General features: G+C 36.5%; 1 protein-coding gene across 1 annotated transcript in view; it reads left to right on the top strand.

The window, feature by feature from the left end:
- Positions 1–94: 94 nt before the first annotated feature.
- AGPAT5 (1-acylglycerol-3-phosphate O-acyltransferase 5) overlaps positions 95–14690 on the top strand; it is a 71646-nt gene continuing 57050 nt past the window's right edge. Inside the window, exon 1 of the mRNA XM_008572053.1 lies at positions 95–322. Coding sequence (XP_008570275.1) covers positions 104–322 — 219 coding nt within the window. The 5' untranslated portion in view covers positions 95–103. The remainder of the gene's footprint in view (positions 323–14690) is intronic.

Below are 14690 nucleotides of genomic sequence, written 5' to 3'. Positions count from 1 at the left end.
CGGGCCGGCGCGGTGCGGTGATTGGTCGGCGGCTGGCCGCGGCTGAGAGCCCCGCGCGGCCGGGCGCGGAGCGCAGGCGGAGCCCGGGTGCCGAGTCGGGAAGATGCTGCTGTCCCTGGTGCTCCACACTTACTCGATGCGCTACCTGCTGCCGGGCGTCGTGCTCCTGGGCACGGCGCCCACCTACGTGCTGGCCTGGGGGGTCTGGCGGCTGCTGTCCGCCTTGCTGCCCTCCCGCTTCTACCAGGCGGTGGATGACCGGCTCTACTGCATCTATCAGAGCATGGTGCTCTTCTTCTTCGAGAACTACACCGGCGTGCAGGTGAGGCGCTTCCGCCCTCGGGCGCGGGCGCATCTTCCCAGCCTGGACCCCTCTCCCTCCCGCACCCAGGTGGTTTAGCATAGTTCTGCCCGCCTGGCAGCTCCAACCCCAGGGACGTGTGCCATCACCCATCCTCCCGCGGTGACGGCAGTTGCAAGTACATGCTTTGAGGGTGGGCCGGATCCTTCCTTGCAGGTGCTCGGAGATCTCGAGGAAGCAGTAGTAACATCGCTCTGAGGTTACAAGTGGGATCATCCGCCCCCGTCCGGTGTTACTATCTGTCTTGGTGCTTAGCGAAGTAGGTTCGATGAACATTTTAACTAGGGCAAGCATCTGATGCTTTGCATTTAGTCCAAGGAGGTGGTGATGTTGGAACAGGATACGTTTGCACTGAGAAGTGCGCTTTTACAAAGACCTTCTCTTGAAACAGATTGATGTTACTGTTCGGGCAAGAAGTACAACTCTGTTTTGTGTTCTTCTCCAGTACAAGAGAAAGCTGGGCGAGGAAATTAATACATTTGTTACAGTAGAAGTGTTACTGTAGATAGGATTCTTGCCAGCTTTGACTAGGTTTAAATGTGTGGCAGATCTTTTGTCTGATTACTTTCTGTTACTGTTTCTCTCTCTAGAGACTGGATTTGTAGATTAAACTCGGAAAACAAAGTAGAAGGTCCTCTTACCATTAGTTATTTTAGGTCTCACAAAAAAATAACAACTTTGAATTTTTCTTTTATTTCTCATTTTGAGAGAAGAGTTTGATTCTTGGTTATATTTAATGTCCACTTAGTCCTCCTTTTCTTTTCTGGGTGAGGATGAGGGTGGGGAGAATGGGACGGTATCTTTTTGTCTTTTTTCCTTTCTGCCTTTTTTTCCCACCTAGAGCAGCTTTCTTTTACCCTGTGATCAGCCAGCCATGTATTGACTTTGCAGCTGCACTGCTATTTGATTCCTGATGCGTATGAGTTTGCTCCAGTTGAAGATTGTTTGGGGTGAAGGGAACTAGGAGAGGCCAGGGTCTCCATTTAAGCCAGTGTCTGTAAATGTTTCCTAGGAAGGAAAGAAAGATTGCTGTTTCACGTCTTGGTTTCCTGGTAATTGGCTATTAAAACAGCCTCATTTAAAGTTTTCACAAATTGAGGCTGATCATTTCCTCCCTATTCTCTTACTTAACCAAGTTTGTCTAAATGTATGGTTTTATTATTGTTGAGTACATAATTCACATCATATGACATCTGCCCTGGGCTGGAGTACAAACTCAGAACACAAAGTTAGTTGTCTCTCCGAAAAATAATTCTACCCGTGGTGGATTATTTTATTTTTCTTCGAAGAATATAGTATGTTCCATGCAATATGAGTATAATGTAGAGTATACCACTGAAGCACTTTGTGTTTGGCAATTTCTTATTTTTAAAAATGATTGTGAAACTTCACAGTGTTTCTGAAATTACTTACTTTTCCTTATGTACTGCTGACTGCAGATTCCAATTTACTTCTTGATTTCCCAGCAAACGTTTTTTAAAATATTTAATCTAGTGATTTCCCCCCTCTATTATAATAATCTTCATGCATTTATGTAAAGATGTCTGATGGTTCTTAAGTATAATTCAAAATTTTATTTAATGCGTGTTCCTCGATGCAGTTTGTTAGGAATCTTAGAACTGATTGCCCCCTAATCATCAAATGCATGTTATGAACATTTAATTAAAATATAGACCCAAGAGTGTCTTGTTTCTGCATTTTTTTTTTTTTTTTTTGGCTAGGAATTATTTACTGTTTAGTAACAGGGAACAGGGTATTTAGAATACGTTAGGGTCTTTTTCTGGAATTTGGGTTTCTGGTGTAGACAAGGCTACCTTCCAGTATTTTTGATGGTTTCTTTCTTTTTTTTTTTTCCTTTTTGTCTTTTTCACTGACCGGTAACGGGATCGCAACCCTCGGTGTCGCGCCCGTTCCGGGGACCGGCAATGGGATCGCAACCCTCGGTGTTGCGCCCGCACCACATGCGCCCGCACCACACTCAGCCAGTGAGTGGGAACCAGTCTCCACATGGGATCTGAACCCTCGGCGGGAGTGCCGCCACACTCCCAAGTGGCGCACTCTCCAGTGCGCCACCGGGCCGGCCCTTGATGGTTTCTTTTAAGATTAAATCAATAGAGGAATAAATAGCTATCTTCAAATATTAAATCCAAAGAAAAAGTTTTATAAGGACATTCTGTCACCTTATTCTTATTTTTTACTGTTATTTTTTAACATTGACTTTGTCGAGAGGTTTTGATTAGAATTCTAGCTTGTTTGTGTTTTGCTAGGAGACTTTTTTTCTTTACTTGAATCGTTTATCAGCTTTCATTTGCAAGATTAATGATGATTTCCTTGTGTGTAAAGCATTGTTGACTCATTTCTGAAGGAAGATTTAGGAATTTTGAAGGATATATGTTATTAAAAGGAAGTTCATTAAATTATATGCACTGAAGAATTTTTTTTTTTTTTCCTTTGTGAGACCGGCTGCACCGCGCTCAGCCAGTGAGTGCTGTGAGCGCACCGGTCATCCCTATATAGGATCCGAACCCGTGGCGGGAGCGCTACTGCGCTCCCAGCGCTGCACTCTCCTGAGTGTGCCATGGGCTCAGCCTGAAGAATCTTTAAATTAGAGGGTTTTTTTTTTTTTTTTTGATGGTATCTTTATGCCTTTTAACTCTAGGTTTAAAATGAAACAGTTTATAGTAGTTGTTACAGAATATTTTCTTTTGCATAGAATTTTTAAGCTGAACAGCACTAAGTACATGAAGTTTATGATCTGTGCTTGGCAGGTAAACCAGCTTCCAACAAGTTTACTTGGATGTTTCATTGCATTCTAGATAAACATTTTTTCTGCCCTATTTTCACTACTTTATTTGCATATGTATCTCTAAGATAGGAAACAATTTCAAGTGGTGTTACTAAAATTATTCTTTACAACTTGGTTAATCTTTTGGGTTCCTCCAGAATCTCTCATTAGTACTGAATCTCAACTGGGTGTCTTCCTTTAGAATAAGTAATAAGAATTTAATAAGTATTATGAATTTCACTTAATTTGAGACCCTTTGAAGATAATCATGAGTTTCCTTACTATTTGGGGAAGTATTGATTAAAGTAACTGTGTTACTTTCCTGTGGCTGCCTTAACAGATCGCCTCAAACTTAATGGCTTAAAACAAGTTTATTCTCTCACAGTTCTGGAGGGCAGACGTCTGAAATCATGGTGTGGGCTGGATTCTGTACTCCCTCTGGAGGCTCTAGGAGAGAATCTGCTCTTTGTCTCTTTCAGCTTTTGGTGTCAGCAGTCCTTGACTTGATGCCACATCACTCCAGTCTCTGCCTCCTTGTCCCATTGCCTTCTGCTCTTCTGTAAGTCTCAGATCTCCCGCTCCTTTTCTCTTATAACAACACTTATATTGGGTTTAGGGCCCACCCACATAACCCCGGATGACCTCCTCATCTCAAGATCCTTAATTTAATTAGTCATCTGCAATGACTGCTTTTCTAAGTAAAGGAACATTCAGAAGTTCTGGAGCTTAGGATGTAAACACATTTTTGGGGGGGCCACCGTTCAACCACTACAATAATGAACTGTATGGCTCTGCCTATCCACTATTTTTGTTTAACTTTGCTTTCTTTCTTTAGGTATTTACATATTGAGCATTTTACTGTCTGCTTGCTTTCTTTAACATGCTAAAGTAAAAGGAGCCCCATTCTCTATGCTAAGGTTGCTATTAAGATAGTTTCCTGTATTCTTTTAATTTTTTATCTGTAAGAAAAAGAAGAGCATTTGATTTGTTGTCTTATTTTCAGAACCAATCTGTATTTAATATACTAACTAGCTTCTTATTTACTACCAAAATGGTGTTCTTTTAATTCTTAATTGATTCTGAAATTACCGTTTTGTGGTAGTATAGCAAAACTAACTAGCTTCTTATTTACTACCAAAATGGTGTTCTTTTAATTCTTAATTGATTCTGAAATGACCGTTTTGTGGTAGTATAGCAAACAACAACAACAACAACAACAACAACATTACCGTTTTGTGGTAGTATAGCAAAAAACAACAACAACAACAACAAAGCCCAAAAAACAAAAAAAATCCTAACCTGAAAACCTGATAAATTAGAGGTAATATAACTTCTAAGCCAAGACTTTATTATGTGTAGTATAGTGAATATGTTGGCATTTGGTTTTGTTCGCCACTACAAAACCAGACAGGTTAGGAAGTAACTGGAACGCAGGGTGCTTGCAGACTCAGAACAAGAGGCCTTGTGTATATCCTTGAGTTGAAGTTTAAGGAAAACTTGTGGGATGCTAAAAAGAAAGTGGTAATACTGGCAGAGGGAGGGGTTAGGACTCATGAAAAAGGAGTGAAGGCAACGTAATTGCTGTCATCTCTAGTTGAGGTGAAACTAGATTTATCCTACTTTCTATCCTAGAATTCTAGATGTATCCTCAGTGTTGAGATAGCTGCATAAACCATAACTGTAATAATTATGATAAATAATGAAAAACCTTTTTAATATGTGAAGCTGATAAAAGTTAATGTAATGTTTTAAATGTCAGAATTCTTTTCTTTATTTTTTAAAAAAGGCCTTTTCCCTCATTCCAATGAAATATACTAAAAATTGATCAGTGATATTTGCAGGCCAAAAGTATCTAGTGATTTGAAAAATGCCTCTTCATCCACCTAATAAATAAAAATATTTATTCAATCACCATTTTATTCAATCACCTGCTTAAATCAGTTGGTAACACTTGGAATTTATTCTAAAATATATTTTACATTAATGACTATTATTATGGAAATCAAAGGAAAACATGACTGTATATGTGTATTTACTTTCCCTATTTTGTAAATTTGTTTAGTTTTGTGGACCTGACCAAACAGAGTTGATGCTTCTTAAATGGAATTAGAAGTTAATTTTTCCTTTAATATTTTCTCATTTTATTGTGGTTTCTGAAACAGAGGTTGATATTAATAGTTACACAATCTAATTCTAAATAATTACTTTTTAGTAAGGGATCTCTAGAACCTGGTATCCATCCATCTGTCCATCCATCCATCTATCAGATATCCATGTGTACACATTGTTCAGGTGCTGAGCTGGGTACTAAGAGATACAGTGAAGAAAACAATAGACAAAGTATCTGCCTTTATGGAGCTCACATTCTAGTGTGGAAGATGAACAATCCAAGAAAATTAAAGTTTACTGTGCTACGTGAGATTGTTTAGTCCAGTGGGTAGAAAGGGTGGGGGTTTGGAAAAGCTTCCCTGAGCAAGTGACATTTTTGTGGACCTTTAAAAAAGGGCCAGTTTGGAAGGTATTGTAGTCATCCAGGTTAGAGGCGATGGTCAGGGAAGTGGAAAGAGTGGATACTGAGAGATTGAAAAGAATTCCAGATTGATTTTAGATAAGAAAAAAAAATAGAGGCGATGGTCAGGGAAGTGGAAAGAGTGGATACTGAGAGATTGAAAAGAATTCCAGATCGATTTTAGATAAGAAAAAAAAAAATAAAGTTGATAAGGCTTTGTGATTGGATATGGTGGGAACAGGAGATGGGGTTAGTAACAAAGTCAGCACTTAGTGAGTGCTACTGTGAGCAAGTATTGTTTTATTATGTAAATTATTTCATCCTTACAAGGTAGGCACTGTTCTCCCCCCTTTACAGGTGAGGAAATGGGAGCAAAGGTAGTCCACATCTGTAGTAGTTAAGCCCGGACTTAGTCCAAGGCAGTCTAACTTCAGAGCCAGATTTCTGAAGGTGTGGTTATACTGCTTGAAATGAGATCCCCACTCTCAAGGTATTCACGCTAGGAAAAACACAGACAAACAGTTACAATATAGGATAATGCTGAAATTGGAGTGTTGTGTTTATTAGTGTTGTAATTCAGCGATAAACTCTTGAAAGTAACTCTGCTTGGGTTATTCAAGAAAGCTGTATCAGTTATGAACTACTCTGAATCTTTACTTCAAACATGAGTCAGTAACGTGTGTTTAGGGAAACAGAGATTCTCAATTGTTAATAGAATAAATATGAAGACTTCTAAGCATGGCATTCAAGGCCGCCTAAATTTGTCCTGGCTAACTTTTCTATTCCTTGGTTTCATTCTAGCTCAGCTGCTCCTTCCTGCTTGCCCTTATTACCAGTATATTCTCAACAGCGTAACCTTTGCACTGCTCTTCTCTGTACACCTAATTCTAACTCAAGCCCCAGCTTTGCCCCATCTGTAATGGTTTCACCCCATCTCGATGTCAGGATTGCTTTTATGTAACATCATCATATGTGATATTAATATAATATTAGCATACTTTAATGTGTATATTATCTTCTACAAGATTGTAACTTTTGAAGATGACAATAAAGGGGAGAATGACTTGACTTTTTTTTCCTTTTTAACAAAAAGGGCAGAGCACTCTACAGGGAATACTACTAGCCTGTGTTTCTGTAGAAATGTAGATAACACTCATTTTTACAGGGTAGCGATTCTTGAATGGACTTACTAGTTGATCAGTTTTGATCTAACAAGATCTACAGGTCTAGTGAATGTAATTCATTCTTTGCTTACATAGAGAAGAAAGAAACATGAGCTGTGTTCTGAGGAGTAAGACAGAGAATGAGTAGGGTTAGAGATGTTACAAAAGGAAATTCTGGAACAGTCAGCAATACCTTTGTTTACTTGTCAGTAAAAGCTTGTACTTTTTTTGCAATATTTGAACCTATGCAGTTCTCCAAAGCTTATTCTGTTTCCTCTGTTTCTGTGTAGGAACTAGTGATGAAAACTCGAAATCAGAAAGTGTTGGTTGGGTATTTTAGAGTACACCGTGTGTGTATAAATAATATTTGGAAGACAACTTTACTGTGCCCATGTCAGGGTGAGAATTCTAGGAGCAAGAAGAAATGAGGGTGATGGTAACTGGAAAGGAGAGTCATATTATAAGTTCAAGCCACACATTAAGTGCTGACCACTTGCTAGGTGCTAGGATTTTAGATTGATGAAATAGCGTTTACCCTCAAATAACACATAATTTAGCAGTACAGAAGTATGCCAGTTAAAAGAAAAAAAAACCCTGTATGTATATTGAGTTAATTCCAAAATAAAGAAATGAACAAAGAACTGAGGAAGTACAGGAGTAATGCAACTGAATCCAAATGGTCACTTAACTGGGTGGGAGTTGTTGCACGTATAAGCAGGCGATTCACTCATAAGTTGGATGTAATATAGTGAACACCAGCTCTTTGTGCACTTACATGTTGCTTTGCCCCTATTCTTAATTTATATTTCTGTAGGAAAATCTTTTTATGTTGCTTTTTAATTTTTTCTCATGGGTTTCTTATATGCTTGTGATTAATATTTGAAGTGAAAAAATTACATAAGCTTCTAAAATAGAAGAAGCCTTCTCATTTGATGTTTTTTATTTGGAATTTTTGTAGATAATTGTTTCGTCACACTTGAAAGATTTTGGGATCTTGGGGTGAGAAACTTGGGTGTAATTCCTATTTTTCTGCCACACTGTGTATCAGCTTGAATAAGTCAACTTCTCAGCCTCAATATTCTCATCCTCAAGTGGAATACTTTTTGTCATGCTATTTTGAAGATTAAATGAGACAACATGTGAAACTGCATAGCTTAGTGACTGGTACGTCAGATGCTCAGAAAAAACACACTCTCTAAAATAAGGACAGTAACCAAGAGACATTCATGCTGAGTGTATCAGAAAGAGTTTTGTGATCTACAAGATTCCGTTTAAATACTGCATGAAAATTGTTTTTACATTCTGGTTATTAAGCAAATAAATATGTTTACTATTTTGGTCTTGTTTCAGAAAGGCATTATAATTTTACTATTCAATGAAATGTTTCAGACTGGGTGGAAAAAGACCACAATTTTTATGTTCTTTACAGTTGAAATCTTGTACTGGTTAACTGGTAATATATTTCATGTGCAGAAAAATAAATTTAAAAATTCATTTCAAATGATTATGAACGTAAAGTATAAATTGTATTTGTAATCTTGTTCAAACTGAAATCCTTTATAGCTGCATTTCTATGCAATCAGAGCCTTTTGTGGGGGAGGGAGATAGACTAGACAGTTATTTCTTTTACCTATTGTTCACTTATGAGTTTTGAATAAAAAATTTCACTTTAGTGGATAACAGTAACAACAGTTTAAAATGTTTTGGGTGGCTACTATGTTCCAGGCATTGTATGAATAATTTACTTAGTTTCATTTATTTCATCAAAACCCTCTGAGGGTAGTTGCTGTTATTTTACTAATTTACAGGTGAAGAAATAGGTGTGGAGAGGTTAGGTACTTTTGCTCAAGTTCTCATAGTAAGCTGATGAACTAGCATTCAATTCCAAGTCTTAATTGAAGCCCGACACTTCTAAGCCTGTGCTCTTAGTGTGACTATTACGTTGCACTGTAGGGGAGGAAAAACTTTTCCTGTACTCTCTTATTCTTTGTAGCTGGGGCTTGTGAATTAAATGGACCGAAGACAGATTAACAGGAGAAAAGGCATGCAAATTCTCTTGTTGCTAATATTTCTATATGCATGGGGGCCTTGAAAAAGAAGGGAAAACCCAATGAGGCAGTTTATATGTGATTTTAACAAAGGGCAATACATTGTGAAGAAGAGACTAGTCAAAGGAAAAAGGGGTATGGGCTCCGAGGGTTGGTGCATTGTGGGAAGGTGACTAGGAAGTGTAGACAAGGGTTGTTAGTCAGGCTTTTTAGTCATTTTTACATAGGGAAATGCATGCCCTGCCTGTAGGCAGAAAGGGGGAAGGCAGAGAACTCTTCCTGTATCTGTGGTTTCTCTATTGCCTTCAGCTCAAAATAATCCTTATGCCAAAGTGGCATGTTTTGGGAGTGGCATATTCTGATCCCTTTCAATGGTATCATCTATATTTAAGAACAATGAAGTTCTTTTTTTAAAAAAAATAGTATTTTAACTTTTGCATGCTGAAGGCAAATGGGTATTATTGAGATAAATGAAGAATGTATTTTTTAACAAGTGGCATGTTTTGGGAGTGGCATATTCTGATCCCTTTCAATGGTATCATCTATATTTAAGAGCAATGAAGTTCTTTTTTAAAAAAAAATAGTATTTTAACTTTTGCATGCTGAAGGCAAATGGGTATTATTGAGATAAATGAAGAATGTATTTTTTAACAAACAAAGAATGGTGTATATTTATGTCTATGTGGCATTGTTAACTAAGGCTCTAAGGTGTTAAATACGTGATTATATTAGAATCCATTTTAGGATACAAAAGAGAGAGTTGTGTTTAGGATACAAAAGAGAGTTATCAAGTACTTTACATATCATGGGAGTAAATTAAAAACAATGTACAGATATGATAAAGGTGAAGTGAAAAAAATCTACATCTAAGCCAAGGCTTCTTGTGAAAGCCATTTTGTGCAAGGTAAACAAATTTGTTTGATTAAAGCAGAATAATAACTAGTGTGTCTTGCAGTGAAGATAGTTATTCAAAAAAACATTTTTATTGTCTGCCTCTGAATTAATGAAAAGAGAAAATAATTATTTTTCTCTAAAGGGATGTTAGATGAGATTTTAAAAGATGGAAGAACCTAAAGTACAACAATTATGAAGAAACAATTATGATGAACCTAAAATTACTTGAATAATTATGGGGGAAAAAGGCACCATATGCTTTCATGTGCCTTGTTTTGAAGGAACAAATTATCTGCAAAGTACATTTATGAAAGTGATTCATGTGATTTGAAATAGGAGTACTAGGAGATTCACAGAATGATGGCTTTAAAAGTTCCTGGTACATTTAAAGTATTTTAATTATGTTTATTCTAAAACTACCTTTATGTTGAAAATGAGATATAGCTTTACCTACTTGTGAAAAATAAAAGCGCAAACTTATTGATTTAATAAACATCTGTTGAAAACCATCTGGTTGTGAGGCTTTGGGGGGGGGGGAGTTAAAAAAATGATTAAGTCCCTGCCACTGAGGAGCTAATAGAGCATAAGTGGATATGACTTATAAATAAGTATGCACAGTGTGTCGTGGATGCTCGATAGGAGTGTGAAGAAGGTATGTCACAGTGCAAAGGGGGCAGTCATTAATCCTGGGGTCTGGGTTACAAGGTGGAAAGCCATCAGTGAGGAGGTATATAAATTATGAGGAAAAGCTAGTTTAGAGGTGATTACAATGAGGTAGTGCAGGTTTGTAGGCAACCTTATAATGATTTAATAATTTATATGCATGGATATTTGTAAGTTCTTTTTTAATTTGGAAAACACTACAGCTATATTATTAGTCATACACTTGTTAATAAGATAGTAATAACTGTTTCATTAAGTATTTTGAAAATCTGCATTCTTAAGTGTACAAATTTTTTCCCCTCTGTGGCAGTAAACTTAACCTTTCCATTTCAAGGAATGGAAGAAATTTGATAATTTTAAGTAAAATAAAATGCTTGTTTATATTTGGAGCATTGGAAGTGAGTGAAATAAAGGACCTTAAAAATTATGTGTATTTAAAGTGTAAACATCATAATTATGCATTCCTTTGGTTAATCAACATCTATTCCAAGTTCTTAATAATGATTTGCATCTGTTCCATTAAGATTTGCAGTTTATCATTTTACTTACTCTGCTTCCTTTGAAGTCTTTAAAAGTGTATTCCCAATTTCTTTAAATAATTTATTATGAAATATGTAAGACATACAAACAGCTGAATGATTAATACAATGAACACCCATGTATCCACCACCCGATTTAAAAAAGTAAAACTTTATTTACACTGACAGAGGGAGAGAAGGTAAGTTTAGGAAAATTCATAGTTTACACATTTTTATTTACACTGACAGAGGGAGAGAAGGTAAGTTTAGGAAAATTCATAGTTTACACATTTTTATTTACACTGACAGAGGGAGAGAAGGTAAGTTTAGGAAAATTCATAGTTTACACATTTTTATTTACACTGACAGAGGGAGAGAAGGTAAGTTTAGGAAAATTCATAGTTTACACATTTTTATTTACACTGACAGAGGGAGAGAAGGTAAGTTTAGGAAAATTCATAGTTTACACATTTTTATTTACACTGACAGAGGGAGAGAAGGTAAGTTTAGGAAAATTCATAGTTTACACATTTTTATTTACACTGACAGAGGGAGAGAAGGTAAGTTTAGGAAAATTCATAGTTTACACATTTTTATTTACACTGACAGAGGGAGAGAAGGTAAGTTTAGGAAAATTCATAGTTTACACATTTTTATTTACACTGACAGAGGGAGAGAAGGTAAGTTTAGGAAAATTCATAGTTTACACATTATATATTTAAATGAAGTGGGTTTTGTTGTTATTGTTAAAACATGAGTTTACTATGCAGATTTTTTATCTGTCTTTGTATTTTTCTGATTTTACTCTTTAGAAAATCAGGAATGTGTAAGCTATGAATTTTCCTAAACTTACCTTCTCTCCCTCTGTCAGTGTAAATAAACTATTTTCTTTCTTTTTTTCCCTGTATCTTTGAATAGCTCTTTAAATAGTCTATTAATTTTGTTGTTGTTGTTGTTGTTTTTGTAAGTTATGTTTCTAGGAGTGGAATTAGTGGGTCAGAGTGTATATACATTTTATATTTTTGATTGTTAAGCTGCAGAAAGGTTGTATCAGTATGTGAATACTCCTTTCCTAACTATGGTATTAATTTCTAATGTCTGCAGTTCTTTTTGCCTCTTCAAATGTGTTTGATTTAATTTTAGCTTGCTATTCATCTATCAGAGGAACCACAGAAGACTGGTCTCCAGTGTTGTACAGTATACATAGTTATCCCTCCATATCTGCGGTGGATTGGTTCCAGGACCCTGAGTTATACAAAATCCAAGGATACTCAAGTCCTGCAGTTGTCCCTGCAAAGTCCACGGATATGAAAAGTTGGCCATTCATATACACAAGTTCTGCATTCTGAGAATACTGTGTTTTCAATCCGCTATTGGTTAAATCTGTGGATGCAGACCACCTTAAGTAGACCCACACAGTTTCAATATGCATTGTTCAAGAGTTATCTGTACTTCAAATTAGGTTAAGGTACTTTTTAAAAAACATTTTATTTTAACATAATTATAGAGAAACAAGAATTTGTGAAAGTAGTACATTGAGTCCTCTGACCCACTAGGTTTCCCCCAGTAGTGACGTCTTATATAACTAGTATAGTATCAAAACCAGAAAATCGACATTGGTTAAGGTATTTTTAAGAAAAAAATTAATAAAGATAATACCTGTTTAATTAGTATTGTTGTATTTACATTCTTCTTTAAAAAATTCTTAAATTTATATATCTTGAGAATATAGAATAATATAGCCTACAATATTTAAATATGCAATTAAGAGTTAAAACAGAAAGCCCCCCGGGCTCCCCTGCTAGAATGAGGGGTGTGCCACAGGCCTAGACCACGCTCCTCCATTCCTCCTTCTGTCACCCTCTCCTCCTTCCCCCGACTACTCCACAACAACATCTTAGAATGTGAAAGAAAAAAATAAATAAATAAAATTTAAAAAAATGAATAAATTGCTGTACCAGAGGACAAAAAGAAATGTTGTAAAAATATTGTTATATTTTTCTCACATATATTATTTGCTTCATTAGTCCATCTATTAATTATTACTAGCTGCCATGTTTAACTAGTCCTATTGCTATTTTGTTTAAGTAATAACATTTATGCAACAAAAAATATAACAATAATTTCAAGTAAATATCTTTTTCATGTTTTTATGTTCAAGTAATAACATGTATATAATTTACATTATTATTATTTTCACATCTATTAGATTGCAAAAACAGAAAAGTCAGACGTTTCTAAATGTTAACAAGGATGTGTAGTAAAGAGAATCTTATACACTGTGGAGTGTAAATTGGTACCACTACTTTCTGAAATAATCCAGCGATAAGTAGTCTGTTAGTTTTCTATTGCTGTGTAACAAATTACTACAAACCTAGTGGCTTAAAACACATTTATTATCTCACAGTTTCTTTGGGCCAGGAGTCCAAGCACAGCTTAGTTGCTCAGAGCCTCATACAGCTTCAATTAAGGTGTAAGTCAGGCTGTCATCTTGTCTGGAAGCTTGACTGGGGGAAAATCTATTTCCAAGCTCTCTCAGGTTGTTGGCAGAATTCATTTCCTTGTGGGTATTTGACTGAAGGCCCTGGCTTCTTACTGACTGTCAACTGAAGGCTGCAGTCAGGTCCTAGAAGCCATCCGAAGGTCCCTGCCATGTGTCCTCTCAAAGGCAGTTCACAGCATGACAGCTTTCTTCCTTAAGCCCAGCGGGAGAGTCTCCAGCCATGTTAGAGGCTAGAGAAAAAGAGGTGAATGAGGATCAATCTGCCCTGTAAGAGCTTAGTGTAGACAGGTTTGTAGCATAACTTTCTCCAACCTTGCCACGGACTGCAAACCTCCTCCTCAGCGAATCCCTCTCCTTGACCCTGACCCTTCACTAGTTGGATGGTAACTGTGACCGGCATCCAGTGAAAGAGCCAGTTAAGGTACTTTTTAATTCTTCAATCCAAAAAAAAGAAAAGAAAAAAAAAATCCCACTTCTTTCAAACCTATATCTACTTTTGATGCGTATTTCCCAAATTTCATTTTTATTACTTTAAAAAATGTAGTACCTAGAAGCTCAAAGCTAAAAACAACCTGATCAGTGATAATACTCAGTGGAAAATCACCTATACTAGTGGCTTTATTTTCTTATTGTCAGCTGTCTGTTCATGATGGTGTTGCTTTTATTACTACCTATACCATAGATAAGGTATAGAAACTAAAAGAAATTGAATTGCATTTTTCTCAATTTAGCATATTAATGATTACATTCAGACTTATATGACAAGACTATAAGGGGTTGATAGGAATTTTGATGTTTCTGTGTATTTCCCCCAATGATTACATTCAGACTTATATGACAAGACTATAAGGGGTTGATAGGAATTTTGATGTTTCCGTGTATTTCCCCTTTATTAACTTTATTAACGGCACTGGCTCAGACTATTTGATCTCATTACATCTGACTTAAGGCAAAAATAGCAAAACAGCCAGCCCATGGTCAGTGTCTGCTAACACAGTCCTGCTATTCTGTCCTGCTGATGATTGAGTATTCACACTAGGGTACACATATCCAAATAAAAAGAACTTATTGGCCCAGGGCAGGGAATAGCTCATGGTAGCTTTGATTCCCCACAATTGTCCTTTATATTGAGCCAATGGTTAATTTCATGTAGTTTTCTTTTCTGTTTAACAGGATTCTCTTAAACTTCCTTGTTCAGTTACCTACCAACTTTATGCATTGTTCAAGAGTTATCTGTACTTCAAAA

The sequence above is a fragment of the Galeopterus variegatus genome, unplaced genomic scaffold (genome assembly GCF_000696425.1).
Source record: "Galeopterus variegatus unplaced genomic scaffold, G_variegatus-3.0.2 Scaffold749, whole genome shotgun sequence".
In the NCBI taxonomy this organism is placed as follows: Eukaryota; Metazoa; Chordata; class Mammalia; order Dermoptera; family Cynocephalidae; genus Galeopterus; species Galeopterus variegatus.
The sequence above is the reverse complement of the archived record's forward strand: the minus strand, read 5'-3'. Positions and strand labels throughout refer to the sequence as shown.